General features: G+C 36.4%; 1 protein-coding gene across 5 annotated transcripts in view; it reads left to right on the top strand.

Annotated features, from left to right (window-relative positions):
- Positions 1-15,378, top strand: part of PDE7A (phosphodiesterase 7A) — a 76,152-nt gene that overhangs the window by 46,694 nt on the left and 14,080 nt on the right. For 2 of the 5 annotated variants that reach the window (XM_057426106.1, XM_057426107.1), the window contains exons 3-4: positions 1,621-1,704; positions 13,869-14,020. In XM_057426106.1, the coding sequence (XP_057282089.1) occupies positions 1,621-1,704; positions 13,869-14,020 (236 nt within the window). Of the gene's footprint in view, positions 1-1,090; positions 1,124-1,620; positions 1,705-13,868; positions 14,021-15,378 lie in introns of all 5 variants that reach the window. The other 3 variants (XM_057426108.1, XM_057426109.1, XM_057426110.1) reach the window with 2 other exon arrangements.

Genomic DNA, 15,378 nt, shown 5'->3' with positions numbered 1-15,378 from the left:
ATTTTCATATGCAGCTACTAATGCATTTGCCTCTTCTTTTCCAAAATATCCTCACTTTTTCCTTTTTATTAATTTACTTTGTAAATAGTATTTATCAGTTGCTTGTGCCTAACAGAAGAGTTCTACAATTTGCTGCCTCTGTATTGCCTGGAACAAGACAAGCCTCTTGCACTCTGCTCAGATGAATGCTTGAAACTTTTATAAGTAATACACTGTCAGTGTCTGAGAAATAATATTTACAGGTAGTAATTGGGTTACTTTCCCTAGCAGGTCTGTTAAGGTTTTCAGTTTCAAATAAACAGAAGGGGTAGTAACTGAAAACCACGTATTTGTTATGTTTTTACTGATACATAAACTCAGACTTATCTGGGGAGCCCTGGGCCTACTTATCTCTTTGTGGTCCCTCCAGCCTGTCTCACAAGATAACATTCATCTGAAGTGTGTCACTATAGATATGGCAGTGTTTATAGATAAGTATCTCTAGAAAGATACCTGTTAAGTATTAAAAGTATAATACTGAATATTTAGTTAGTATCTTTAGTTATTTTCTGCCTGCTTTGGTGTTACAAATTACCAGGTTGGAGCAGGAAAGGGGAAAAACACTCTCAAGCTATTACCAGTTTCTGTAAATTAAATCACTATATTTTAATTTTATTCTTACAAAATCAGTCTTCGTTCCTGGAGTTAAATACTTGGTTTTGAGTCATGTGAAAAAAGCTGTGTTTGAGGAGAGGAGAACACTACATTTGAAGGGTTTTCATAATTTGAAACCAGAACGTTATCACATCTTAAATTACATTTCTTTTTTTTTTTTTTGTTAGGATTTGAGGAGAGAAACATTATTACATTTGATCCTCAAAGGTTTGCCCAAATTTGTAACTGCTAAAGGATTTTAAGTGAACGCTTTTAATCCAGGTGAACTACTTATATTTGTATGCATTAACGCCTAATGAAAGAATACTGATCAGCTTTCAGTTGGTAATATGCATAAGTAGAAATCAACTAGCATGCTAAAAGATTCAGGTTGAAGCTAATTGCAGTGCAAAATAGTTTGATAAAATTTTAATACTGAGTTTTGGTATTTTAATAGGCTCTTGTGTAATATTCAAACAGCTGAGCACAAGTAAGTAAATGCTAGTGGGAAAATATTCTATTTTGTAATATAAACCCATAGTGTAACTAGCTTATTTGCTAAAAGCTACCATTATAGAAGTTGAATCTTTTTTGTATTATACCAAATGTTATCGTTTTATGTGTGTTACTGAGGAACAAATCGACTTTTAATGTTCTTGTTTCCTGTCATATTAAGGTGCATTTTTATCATACTGGTGTAGCAAGCTGTTCCTACTTTCATCTGAATGCTTATCACATGCTTCTGGCAACGTATGCTTAGGCAGGAGAAATTTTTGACAAGAAAGCATGCAATTGCATGTTTAACAAGTCTTCAAACTTTGTTTTGAATTTCACCTTTTAAAACACAAAAGCATTGAAGTAGGCCTATTGTTTGAATAACCCTCCTCCATTAAGTACATGAATCTTTACCCCTCCAGGCTATGTTCATTTGCATTTTATCTCTGCCACTCTTCCACACTTTTATTTCACTCTTGACCCTGTTTCTAGGAGATGTGCGAGTAAGAAGTCGGGCAGGATTTGAAACAGAGAGAAGAGGTTCTCATCCATACATTGATTTCCGTATTTTTCACTGTAAGTATTTAAAAGCAGATAAATGACAAATAAACAAAGGCTTCCATTAATTTCAAATACTGAGCCTCTAAAAATAAAGTTAGCAGCTCATATAGCAAGGCCAATTTTTTGTATTACATAGGGAAATCTTTCATGCAACTTCATTACCAAAAATAGAAGAGGAAAATCTTCACTGCTAAATTTTTGGTTTTAAAAATATAAACTCATTGAATCCCTGTGGAAATAAAGATTATCTTGTATCCAGCCACCGATGTGTGTGCCGAGTTCTTGGCAGGCACAATCGGTTAAGAATAATACTTTACTGCTTTTATAAAGCAGCAGAAGGGCCTAGTCCAGGATGACTTTTAAACACAACATAGATGTCGGTTTTGACCGTATCATAATCAATTAACATTACATTTACTCAAACTTATAGCTAGGACTTTTTTTTTTCTTTCTTTTTGTCATAGACAGATCTTTTAAAGATTCAAGTGTGGTAAGGCTAAATTGTTTTGATTGTGTTTTAGGAAATGTTCTCAGAAGTGGTGCAAGAAGAATATTTTCAGATAATTTCACTTTTTTCTCTACACCTATATTGTTATAAATAAACATGTCAGAGTTGTAATATAAAAGCTTCAGAAACCACCAAGCCAATATGCAGCAAAAATGTAGGGGATTTAAGTCTTAATTAAATTATGCCAATTATGTTATTAAGTGTCATAAATTATCTATACCAGCATTGTATCAGCACAATTCCAAGTATTCTGAATGGAATGGAGAGAATTAGAAAAGCTTACTTCATGGTAACAAGTGTGGTTGTTGTAATTACTTTATTATAAAAATGAGTGGCAGAAACTGGTCTAATTAATATTCTGATCTTAAATGAACTTTTAAAAGTAGATCACCAGTTAAATTTAAAATTTTTGAACTCTGTCTCATTCAAAAGTTAGCATCATAAAATAGGTGAGAAAACAAAGTTTGAAGAGTGCTGTATTATTTTTTTATGAAGATAATTCCTTCCCAAGTCCTGATAATTCTATTTAGTAAAAATTCTCTTTAGAAATAGCACGCGATTTATGAATGCATAACTGTCTTTTGTATATATATGTGGCATTTCATGCTGATATGGGAAAATACTAACAATTATTAAAAGAGCTACCTGTTAAAAGGCAGTCAACGTAAAGTATTATTACTGTTGTCAAGTTAACTGTATTTTCTATGGGTACTCATTACACTGTTTCTTTCCATCCTGATGATTGTATATCAGGCAGATCATGACTAATCAGGAAGAGGATTTTCACACCCTTTCTTCTTGCCCCTGCTTGTTCAGGCAGTCACCAACTTTTAGCAACATCAACTCTGGTGTCTGATGACAGTGAAGAATGTTGCTAGGAGGCCCAAAAAATTCTTTGGCTGTAACTTCCCTCTCGAGTCAGCTGCTGTGGCAATTTTCAGAGTTGCCATGTTACAGTTGGAGTTTTTTGCACTTCGTGATTGTGGCCTATTGCAGTCTTGCTCTTTGACTTCAGGCTGCTGCTGCATCATGGAGTTTCTTCCGAAGGTGGCAGGGAATTCAGCCCCAACTCTCACTGTATCACTAGACTATGCATACAGATTTATTTTTTTTATCAGTAAAATGTTTTCTTTTTCTCTGCCATGCTGATTGAGCCCTGATTGTTGTTTCCTTACTTGTTTAAAGCAAAAGGTGTTTCATATCATACTATCAGACTGCAGGTAGAGAGGGATTGTGGGAGTTGGATTTGACCTCATTTTTAGGATATTCTCTCTACCCTCCCCCTGGAACTCCAGAAGGATTTAGCCATGTAGGGCTACATGGCTGAAAAACGTTCACCCGTATGAGTAATAGGTAGCATGTGAGAGGAGCCAGTTGAGCCAGCCCACACTTCTTTGCTTGGGGCAAAACTGGACTGAAGAGGATCTCTTCTGCAGCTGAAGTAGACTAAACCATCTGAATGTTGGCTTTTTCTTTTTTTCCCCCTCCACCACAACTGCATACTGAACATAAATAATGTATGGATGTGCTTCCTTCATGGTGTTTGTAAAGTTTCACTGTAACTTTCTTCTGTGACTTTGTGGTTCTAAATAATTTGCACTGATCATTGCTTACCTGTTTTGCAGATGACTTACATGCTGGCTGTCATTCACAGTGTTGAAGCATTGTTGCCATTTTGTATTTTGCTTAGCTAACTTTTATTGTTAAGCGTTATTTTCCTTTTTCGTCAGTAATGTTTTGTGAAGAAGTTAAATGTCTTCAGGAAGTCCAGCATAATCATCTGCTGACCTGTTCTCTTTATCTAGGCTCTTAACCCAATGTCTAATTAGTAGGTTTGGAGAGTACTGAATTCTAAATGCATTACTCTATTTTCAGGAAGCTGCTGATGTTTTTTTTTTTTTTTTTAGTGGTCACTTCTGTTTCATAGCACTATTTTTTACTTGCCCCTTCAACTAGTGTTACCAAAGTAAAGTTTGTTGGCATTTAGTTCTTAAAGACACTTCTGTTTCTTCTTAAGGATTACAAGCTCAGTGTCTGCAACTTCATGCCAGAGTTCTGTAATTGGCACATGAATATTCAAGTTTCTAAATTGACTAAAGTATTCTCAAGAGTAACTTCTTTCAGAAATCTTTAAATCTTTCTTAGATTTTAAAATTATTGTTGGGAAAATGTCTTTGTTACTGCAGAAGGTATGGGAGTCATATCTGAGGGTTATTAAATGCAGAATGTACAGATGATTAGACTGTTGGGTGATAGTTTTTCTACTCTGTTATCTGTTATTCCAGAAGTCACATTTTTATAGCTGATTGCAGGAACTAGCCAGGAGGAATAAACAATTTTTTGTTTCAACAAGACTGCTTCCTAGTGCATGGGGGAAATCAGGATTGCATTTTTCATGTTGGTCTGTTAATTGATTAGCATCAGGATATCACCAAGTAGTAGTTTTTCCTGTTTCTGTGGTCTGTTGATTATGTCTGTGTGGGACCATGGGCATAAACTTATGTTAGCGGCTCAAAGCCATCATTTTTGGGTAGGAAAGAGCAGCCACAAAACTTTCTTCCTCAGAAGTAATTTTTTTACCTTAAATATAATGGTCTGGTTTTGTTCAGTGGATGTATGTATTTCACAGTTGCACGGTAAATTGCATACACTTTAATATTGATTTGAATATAGGGCACTGGATCTACTTTTTCACTTGTCAGGTAACAAGGAAGGAGTTTGGCAGTTTACTGTCTGACAACCCTGCATGTGATGTTTGGTTTTCGGTGAAGTTACTGAAGAAGTGATTGCAATGGTTATAACCACTTTTGCTTTCTGCTGGTTTACAAATAGATGACTGTTAACATCATAGATAGTAATTCAGTATGCAGCATAGACAGAATATGTTGGTAAAAGCTAATGCAAACCAAAATCTTTGGTAGAGGAACTGGTAAATGACATCATAAAATATTTCCTTTTTCAGCGCTAGCAAACCAGGTTTTTTTCTCTTGCTGTTGAAAGGTTGTCAATAAAGTCTGTTGTTTTTTATATGCATCTGTCTGTGTGTATGTATACACACACATATGCTTTAGAAAGTTTGATTACATTTGCCTACCACGAACAAACAAAAGAATATATGATGTGCCCTAATCACTCGCTGTATTATCTGAAAAACCAGAACAATCAGCAAATGTGCTCAGTGGTTTATACAGTATATTTTAGTGAGGAAGTGAAGCCAAAATTAATAAAGTGAAGCTGAAGTGAATCATTAAGATAACAGCAAAAATATTGGGAAGTGTCTTAAACAGATACAAATCTAATGCTTTCAAACTTCCTTTTTAGGAAAGGGTTGTTGGATATAGTCTGAGAGAACCGGATAAAAACCAAATACTTTGGTTTTGTGGAGAGGAAACATTTTTTTCTTCTTGCTTTTCCTGTTGTGTCTGTACCAGAACAGATAAGATCTTGTCAAAAGGTTTGTAGAATTCTCTTGTGCCACTCTAGTCTGAGCTTCTATGATGAGATGGTGATGTTGCTAATGTGTGGCTCTTTTGTGTTTTATTGATAACCAGATGTCATATTTGTGAGTTAAAATATCTTAGAAGATGGGGGTTAGAGTTAAGCAGTATGTTTCTGTAAATGTTTAGGAATGACCCAAATTTGAATCAAATTGATACTTGCCTACAGCACAGTGCTTCACCTAAGAGACAGAATGATGTGACTGGAACTTAAGACTTCATTGATAAGCGGTTCTTAGTTGTATGTAGAGCTTTTTAAGCAAAGAAAGGAAAGGAAGAGATTAGGTGACTTTAATAGATGATGGATAAATCTCTTTAAGAGTGCAAACACATGAAGAAATTCCAAAGTTTATCTTTGTTATACAACTTTCAGACTGTTTACTTGGAAATCACAGTTCACAGAACATTTTGCATGCTACTCGGAGATCTTGAAAAGATGTCAGCATCTACATCTTGCAGTGTTGCTTTAAACTTTCAATTTTTTTTGCTTACAAATCATTTGAAAAGGTTTACCTTGGACAATGAATTTAGACTTTCCTTGGGTGAGAGGACAGAAGTCAAAGAAGAGACAAGTTCAAATCCAAATTGATTGCTTTAAATAGTTGGGAAATCTGTGTGTAGCAGCACCTGATCATGGTTTTGACAATACTATGTAGAGGTTAAGGTAAAATGAGCATAGTCCAGGTGAAGTTAAATGCTCCTTTTTTATATTCAAGAAAATAGAGTAATTACCTGAATCTGGTTAAGAATAATTGTCTGTCTTGTTCAACAGTCTACTGTGAAGCAGGGTTAGTTTCAGAATGAATAATGTCATGCAAGAAGATTTCTCTGTGGTCGTAGGTTGAATGAAGCATTTGTTTCTCTGTGAAAATGCCAGCACTGAGGAGTGAAAAGCTTGTACTCAAGAGATTTGTTTAAAAGCTGCCTTTCTGTGAAGGATGGATTCTGAAATTACCATCTATTCACAATCCAGATTATTCAAATAGGTGGTTTTCCTCAATGTGAGAGAAATTTTGACTTTGGTTTAGTGTGGAAAATCCAGTCCCACAAGGGGAAGTCACAGAAAATGTCTTAAATACAGCTGTGACCAAAAGAAAGCAGTAAAAAGTGAGCTTGGTTAAGGAAGATTTCAGGGTAGAAGCTTCCAATTAAGAATGCAGGACAGATTAATTTTATTTTAATTATATTTATTTTCCTTTTGCTATCCTATACTGTTATTTTACCTGTAACTTCTTTTCAGGCATGTGTGCTCTGGAATCTTGCTCTGGTACAACTCACTCAGTGTTTTATTGCTGAGGTACGTTTGCCCTTAGACGAAGACACAGCCACATTCAAGTTTTTTTCTTGTTTTAACCCTCTCCAATGTGTTCCTTATTTTTAAAGGCTTTTTTTTTTGGTTAAAAATTGGCCAATTTGGCACAAAGCATGTGAAAATTCTTTTGTTTTAATCTCTGCCTCTGGTTTGATTTTTGTGTTGACAGTCATACAGACTTTTAAGGGGTATTAATTTTGTCAACCATGATGTGTTAATTTTGAGTTCTTTCATTTCATGGGGTGAAAGGTAGCCATAAAGGATTACTTGATGGTTCTGTCATTCCCTGACTGTAGAACATACATAGAGCATACCAAAGACCAGTGCTTTCTTAGAAGACATTGAGTAAAGGATTTGGTGATGGTCTGGAATATATTATCCTTCTTTGGGGAAAAGAGATGAACCATTATGTTGTGTACTTGTTCAAAAGCTTCAGTATCTTGATTAACACAGCATAACCCATTTTTTTTTAAGGGATATATGTGTATTTTGGTGATAGTCTACTAAATATTTTGCTTCACTGAGGTTTGTTAGTTCACGCTATGTTGTGAGGTACAGATTTACTTTGCTTGATGAGTGGATTCAGGTTAAAAAAAGTACACAACTGCAGGATTGCTGGCATTATGATTCAGTAAATTGGTAGGGAAAGAGTATGTCTTGTATATAGTAGTTTGTAGTCCTGAGATACTTGGAAAATGTTATGCACTTCAGTACAGGAATGGCATTGTTCAAGTCACTTAATTTTGTATCCTTCATGAGGTGTTTACAGAAAAATTAAAAGGAGCCAAAATTCGAGAGCTTTATAAGTAGAATCCTTTAGATACCTTTTCACAGTGTTTTCTTTACCCTTCTGTTGCTGTGTAATGTCTTAACGATGCCACTGGAGAATTAGCATTTAATTCATGCTGAAGTAATGTATTTGCTACACTTCGAGTAGTTCTTTCAAATTAGCTCTGCTTTGAGCAGAGAACTGTACCAAAGGACTTTTAGGCTTTCTCTTCTGTCCCTTCCAACCTGAATTATTCTACCCTTCAGTTACTTTGTACTTTGCTAATGCAATATTTAATTTTGCAAGACCCTTCAGGAAAGGAGTTATCTTTGGTGTTGGTGCTGCCTAGCAGTTGCCCTCCATTAGGGAGGATCTGTTGAAAAATACTAAATTTTTTTTAAGTTGTGATGCTATTAGATTTTCTTGAAACTTAACACATTTTTCTGATTCCACTGAAGACATGTGCAAACCCATGTTTATTTAACTAATCTTTAACCTGCAGCATATTTTCAGGTGATCATTATTTGAAGAAAAAAGAAGCATGAATGTATAAATACATATATGGTACATGAAAAATGAAACAGTCTGGCTTAATGCTTTATTTTAAGCAGAAGAGGGGATATAGTGCCTTAAAGTGAAGCTAAGCAGGGCTTCAGAGTGGTTCTAAGGAAGGTAATTAAGACACCAGTAGTCTATAACTTAAAATCCTTGCCGAAATTGTATCTTCCAAACAGAATCATAGTTTTATATAAGACTTCAGTACTGAATTTCTTAAAAGTACTTTAAAATGCAAATCATGAGTGGAAAACTTAAAGAGCTAAATAGCAGAACTTAATTTTATTTTTATTTTTAATGTGTGCAAATCTATTGTATTGCATTTCTTCATGGTTTGATGGGAATAGATGTGAAATTAGAATGCTGCTGAGTCCCTCTAGTGGTGTGAAATGCTGGAAAAAGCTTTCAGGTGATGCATAAATGGAGGATGATTTGTATCGTGGAAGACCTTAGAAATACGGTTATAATTGGCATGTGAAATTGAGTATTTCTGTCAAATATTCACCACTACTGGAAACTTTCAGATATGTCAGGTTTGGAGATAGTATCTGCTGTGTAAAAATGATAAATGTGTAGTTGGTCTGAACGTTGAAAAATTGTGAGATTACTTCCATGAGAGAGAAGAGATTTCATTGATTTTTATTTTTGGGAAAAAACCCCTCTGGTGGACCTATGCACCTTAAACTTCTGGTTTCACGTTCAAACAGAAGAAAGATCCACCCAACCCTAACTATTCTGTGATTCTCTCAAATGTTTAATTCCTTTTTCTGTTAGTGGCAGTGATTCTGAGATTCTCAGTTAAGCTCCTTCTAGTGGTAATAACAAAATTCAATTATTTTTATCATGAATAATTTCTTATTTACCTTTTGGGCTGTAGCAGGGAATAAATGGGTGTTTAGTTTTTTATGCTGGATAGCCCTGTTTCGACCAGGGCCCCGTCAGAGGCTCAGAGTGTTTATCTTTACATTAAAAGAAAGTTGAAGCTTTTTGCTACAATTTAAGGTTTCTATTAATAAAAAGTTAAACTAAACCATAGTTCAGTTGTCACTCTTCCTTTTATTGTCTGCCCTTGCAATATGAAAGATGCAAAAATTCAGGGAATAAATATATCGGTATATTATGATTTTGTAAGTGATTGTCACTTGTCTTATTTTGTATTTTTATTTCAGCATGAGAAAAATAAATATTTAATGTCCCTGTGAGAGGTGATAAAAGTATTTTTATTTTTTTTTTTAGGTTTTCATAAAGTACAGCACATTTAAAAGATTGGGAGTGGGAAGAGAGATTAAAATAAGTATCTTGGAATACAGATGAAATCTGTTGCATGAAGGCAGCTCGCATGGTTTTATTTTATTGCTGTATATGCGTAACTGTAGCAAAATAACTGCTCGTAAACAGAATTATTCCTTTTTTTCTTCGAGACTTTTCTGATAATACCAGCATCTCACTTAAAATACCTAGAAATAAGAATATAATCATTTTAAGAATAATAAAAAAATCTAGGAAGTAATAAATAGGTGATATTCTAACTGAAAGTGGGGCACGAAGAGAGAAAAAGGAAGAAGAATGTTACAGGAGAGCTGCTGTTGAATAGGCACAAAGGCCTAGTTTGTCATCTGGTTTCTTGCATTGAAGGGACTTGTGAATGCTTTTTAACAAGCCCCATATCCTGACTTTCCTTTCATTCTGTTTCAGTTCTCAAGGCTGTAAATGTCATGTATGTTTATTTTTCTCATTCCAGTTTGTCCTTAAACTGTCCTTATTTCTTAGGAGTAAATGGTCACTATTGGATTTTAGAAAGCTATTTAGCACGCTGAAAGCTCCAAATGAAATAACGTTTGGGCTGGGAGGAGGGATGGTTTTGCAGCATGCTTTGTCTTGTGCAAATGTAATGCATTCTTCATTCTTCACCACCTTCTTTCCATTATAAATACATTACTGAACCTTGCTTTGGTAGGGCCTCTGAAATTAGCATCTCGTTTCGTGACTCGTGATAGAAAGAGGGTAGGTTGACATTCTCATATTAATCATGCATATAAATGAATTTTCTGCTTGTACCAGGAGGGAAATGCCAAGTTTCTATCACACAACTGTATCATCCAGTTTACCAGTCCTTCCTGCAAACTTGCCTTTGGTGGTCTGCCAGAACCACAAAGGGGCTGACTTTTGTATCCTTCATAATTTATCTGTGAGGAAAAGGAAACTGCATGCATGGATGTTATCACTGTTCCTGCAGCCGAAGAACCTATGCGGGTTTTTTTTTCCCCTCTTCCCCACTCCCCCTTCCCTGAAAGCTAGCTATTTTCTTTTTCAGCCTCCCTTTTACATTAATTACCTGTCAAACCTCCACATCTGACTTGCCTATTCTTAATTGTCCTGTGGAAAACGTTTAGCTGTTAAAGAGAGAGCAATTTACTTTCAGGGTTGGCATCGTCCCTCTGAATTAGCTGTTCTGGAACTGCAGAGGGCTGGCAAGGCTCAAAATATATCTTCTCATTTGGAAGTTTTTCTAATCATTGCAGATCTAAATGATAAGGTCAAGCTGTTCTTATCTAACTTGGGTTCAACATGTGGAATGAATAGTAGTTCAAAGGGAAGGGCAAAGCCCTGATCCTAGGGAGGAACAATCCCCCAGCATCAGCGCAGGCTGGGGGCTGACCAGCAGGAAAGCAGCATGGCCAGAGAAGGACCTGGGGGTCCTGGTGGGCACCAAATTGAATGATGTGTCCTTGCTGCAAAGAAAGCAAATGGTTTCCTCAGCTACATGAGAGGGAGTACTGCCAGCTGTAGAAGGAGGTGATCCTGCCCCTTTATTCAGCACTGATGAGGTCATACCTGCAGTGCTGTGTCCAGGTCTGGGCTCTACAGTACACAAAAGAGATGTGGACATAGTGGAGAGAGTCTGATGAAGGGTCAGGAAGATGATTAAGGGGCTGATTATGAGGGTCTGAAAGAACTGAGACTGTTCAGCCTAGAGATGTGAAGGCCTGGGGGGATCTTGTAAATTTATATAAATACCTGAAAGGAGGGTGCAAAGGGGATAGAGCCAGGCTTTTTTTCAGTGTGCCAGGTGCCTGGATCAGAGGCAATGCGCACAAACTGAAACACGGGAGGTTCCCTCTGAACATGAGGAAACCCGCTTTCACTGTGAGGGTGACCAAGCACTGGCACAACTTGCCCAGAGACGTTGTGGAGTCTCCATCCTTGGAGGTATTCAAAAGCCACTTGGACATGGTCCTAGGCAGTGTGGTCTAAGTCGCAGAGATGATTTCCAGAGGTCCTTTCCTGTGTCAGCTGTTCTGCAATTCTCTAACAGCAACATTGCTACCAGGAAGGCTGGAATACAACAGGCTTTTTAGTTTGTTTGAATTACATCAGCTGGAGCAGTGCTCACTCTTTTTTATGAACACAAATACAGGTGGAGTGCAGGCATGTTCTGCCAGAGATTAACAGGTGGTGTCTGTGACAGACTTATTTGTAGCATGACAACAAAAGCAGGTGTTTGTTAACTATAGATCTGTAAAAGAGTGCTTATGATCAAGAAAACTGTTTGCACTTCTAGAAGAGTGCTGATTTCTCCTACTTAAATGATTATTTTACTGAGATTTAGTGACATTCCTGGATTTTCTATGTGACTGGACGTTTTAGATCATTTTATGACCTAAATATACCTATTCAATACGATTTTATTTCCAACTTAACGACTTCTGTTCTGAAATGCGGTTTTAAGGGACTGGATCAATACTGAAGGGGTAAAACTTTTTACTTGAAGCCTCCGCTGCATTAACAAGAGCAGGTGTATTGCTCCCTGCTTCTCTGTTCTGCAGGGTAGCAGTACCCAGACTGTAACCTCATGTTAATGGATGTGGTTAAAAATATTAGCAGAGTAATGCAGTGTGGCAGAATCTGTTTGCGTGCTGTACTCACGGATGTTGCTTTATAAGCAACCTTTATTATATGGAGTGTACCTCCTTAGATAACTGATCAAGATACTGAAGTTTCCATCTTTATATGAAGTGTTTCAGCCACATCTGAAAGAATATTCCAGTTTTGTCAGTTTAATCTCTCTTAGCTGAGACTGTGAAATGCTCCTGCATTTTATTAGATAATCTGTGATAGTGTAATTGTCAGTTCTGTTCAGAGGTGCTTTATTAGTGTAGATTGGAAATAAATATATTAATGAGCTAATGTCGACCAGAAAGTACATTAGAACTTCAGCAGGGAGAGGATTTATGTAAATAAAGGTTTATCTTCTGTAGAATTAAACTGCTTTCACTGGAAATCACTGAGTTTTTTAGCTGATCTTGTTAGTAAGACCACATCTTTCCCAGTAAAATATTTTAGACTGACTAAAAGAACAAAAATTGTAACTGCTTACTTCCACAATTTCTAATATGCCTTGTTCTTAGAAGGACAAGAGGTCTGTACTCTACAAAGGTGAGCTCATTTTGGTATTGAGGATCTGCATTTTTGGAAGTGAGCGTCTTTGCACTTACTTTCTTACTTAATAGATTTATTTTTTTTTTCCTTCATATGACTAATCTTGGGCAGAATGGGGGAATATCAAGATTATTGACTGCTGGTTATATAAAACTGCTGTTTGGGATACTGCTGAGAAGAAAGTAAAGATTAAGCTTGATGTAACGGATTTCAGAATGAAAATACCTGGCCTATTGCATGGCCTGGCTATTGACCGCTGGTTATGTAAAACTGTTGTTTGGGCTACTGCTGAGAAGAAAGATTAAGCTTGGTGTAACGGATTTCAGGATGAAAATACCTGGCCTTTGCATGGCCTGGCTATGTGTAGTTTGATCTTCAGGTTTCTGAAACACTTCAAGTATATCAAATGGAATTGAACGTAAGCTAGCATCAGTCATTTGAATAAACCAGTAATGAGAGTAAAGCACAATATTCGCATTAATCTTTGAAAACAGGCTAAACCAATTTTCTGTAGTGTTGTTACTGTCCTGGAAAATTACATATGCTGCGAAGGTAAATGTGGTACTTGTCTGGCAGAAGAGAGATTCTGAACATGTTTGTCTGCAAATGCACCAAAGTCTCTTGAATGTATTTAAAGCTTTGCCACTAAAGTTAAAATTTCTGAGCTTTAAAATCTGTGTTAAAAGTTATTTGTATGTACTCAAAACCTACTCGTAACTCCTGTATCAATGCAATTACTGATGTGCTTTTGCTGGTGTACGCATCTTACGCGATTCGCTAGAGACAGTGATTGGATGTGTATACCCTGAGAGCAGTTCTCCAAAAAGCAGCTTTGTAGTACTCTGTGTTTTAACACGGAGTTTCCATAGTATTGCTGTCCTTCCAATAGCAGAATTGCAGCTGTGATACAAATACTTCTTTTTCTTCGCAGAAAAGATTTTCTCTGTATTTACTGTTAATGAAAACACCTGTATTTGTGGCTGAAATGTTTGACACACACAGAAATTGTATCACCTTTGTTGTACCAAACTTCCCTCAACAGTCGTCTTTTTGGTAAAGGTTTTTTAGAGAGAGTATTTATTTTCTTGTTTTTTGTAGCAAATTCTGAAATCGAGGTGTCTGTGTCTGCGAGAAATGTGAGAAGGTTGCTTAGTTTCCAGCGATACCTGAGATCTTCCCGTTTTTTCCGTGGTATCACTGTTCCAAATTCTTCAAACATTTTAGATGATGATTATAATGGACAAGCAAAGGTTGGTTGCCTGATTTTTATTTTTTAAGTATGTCTTTTAAAGTGTTTGCTAGTATATAACTACATTTAATGTTAAAAGTGCAAGCAGATATACACTTTAGGCATGTACATTTTTATATATGTGTATTTTTATTTGTGTGTGTATATATTTATATACATCTTAATAAAGTCCAGCCAAAATTTTTTAATGTTTTCTAACAAACTCCTTTAACACCCACAAGTTTACTGGGATAATTTTAGAGCTTGCATGGCTAGTGTGCTATTGATTTGTTTGTTTATATATAAATAGTGAATGTAGTATGCCCTTCAGTAATTGAAGATAAACTGAAGAAAGGAAAATGTATCTGTATTTAAGAAATCTAATGGGTCAATTTGTACACCCCCCCCCCCCCAACCCCCAGTCACTGCCCCATTTTCATTTTCAGTCTAACCTCCCTAGTGAACATCTGGCAGAGTGACTACCTACTAGTGAAAACTCAATAAAACACAGTAAATGGATTTATCAGAAGATTATTATGCCAAACTGACTTCTTTAGTAGGCAATTCTAGGAAAGTGTGATAGCCATAATAGGGCTGTGCTATAGTAAAGGCAGGTACTGGGAAGATGGGTGGTGCAAGAGACCATCTGGTTGGATGAAAGTCTAGTGTACTGAGGACAGAAGATGGATAGCGCTGAATGGGAGTGAGCAGCAAAGGTTTTTCAGGTTATTCAAGATCCCAAAGGCTGTCATCTTACTGATGCATGTAAAGCTTTTTGTGTCATCTTGACACAGAGAAACTATACACTTACAATACAGTGAATGTATCCATGTAGACCATGACCAGGCTGCAGCATAGAAAGAGTCTGATAAGATGGAGGATGGATTTAAAAAAACGTGCATGTAATTTAATAGTAGAAAGATCTTATTAATGCTCATGTTTCTTCTGGTAGCAGGATTTTAATGGCTGATGGAGAAAAGCTAGAACATATAATTGAATCACAAAACAATCTAATGAGAATAGGAGAGGGTTAGTGGCTGTTGTAAAACGTGCCAGGCAGGTATTTCTGATAGCGGTAGGGGAGACAAAGATTGTGACAGCTGAAGTCTGGTGTGAGGCCTCATGTACCGTTGGCTCCTTGTTGTTCTTCATCCTGCTTGTTGGAAGAGCAGTTCACATGGAGCAGCTGTGAAGTGCTAGTTTGGTGCGGTAGAATGCCAAAAGCCATTTTGTTGAAAAAGAAAATAAGAGCTTAGCTCATATGTTTGGTAAAGCATATGTGTATATATATAACTTCTACAAACAGCAAGGGAAAGAGGGAAAATCAGGTGAATGACTACACAGAGAATAATTCCCTAGCTCATTGCAAAAATTGAAGTG

Source organism: Pezoporus wallicus, unplaced genomic scaffold, assembly GCF_028554395.1.
Source record: "Pezoporus wallicus isolate ANWC-B61680 ecotype Strahan unplaced genomic scaffold, APGP_CSIRO_Pwel_v1 contig_4131, whole genome shotgun sequence".
Lineage (NCBI taxonomy): Eukaryota > Metazoa > Chordata > Aves > Psittaciformes > Psittacidae > Pezoporus > Pezoporus wallicus.
Note: the sequence above shows the minus strand (reverse complement) of the source record. Positions and strands in the feature narration are given on the sequence as shown.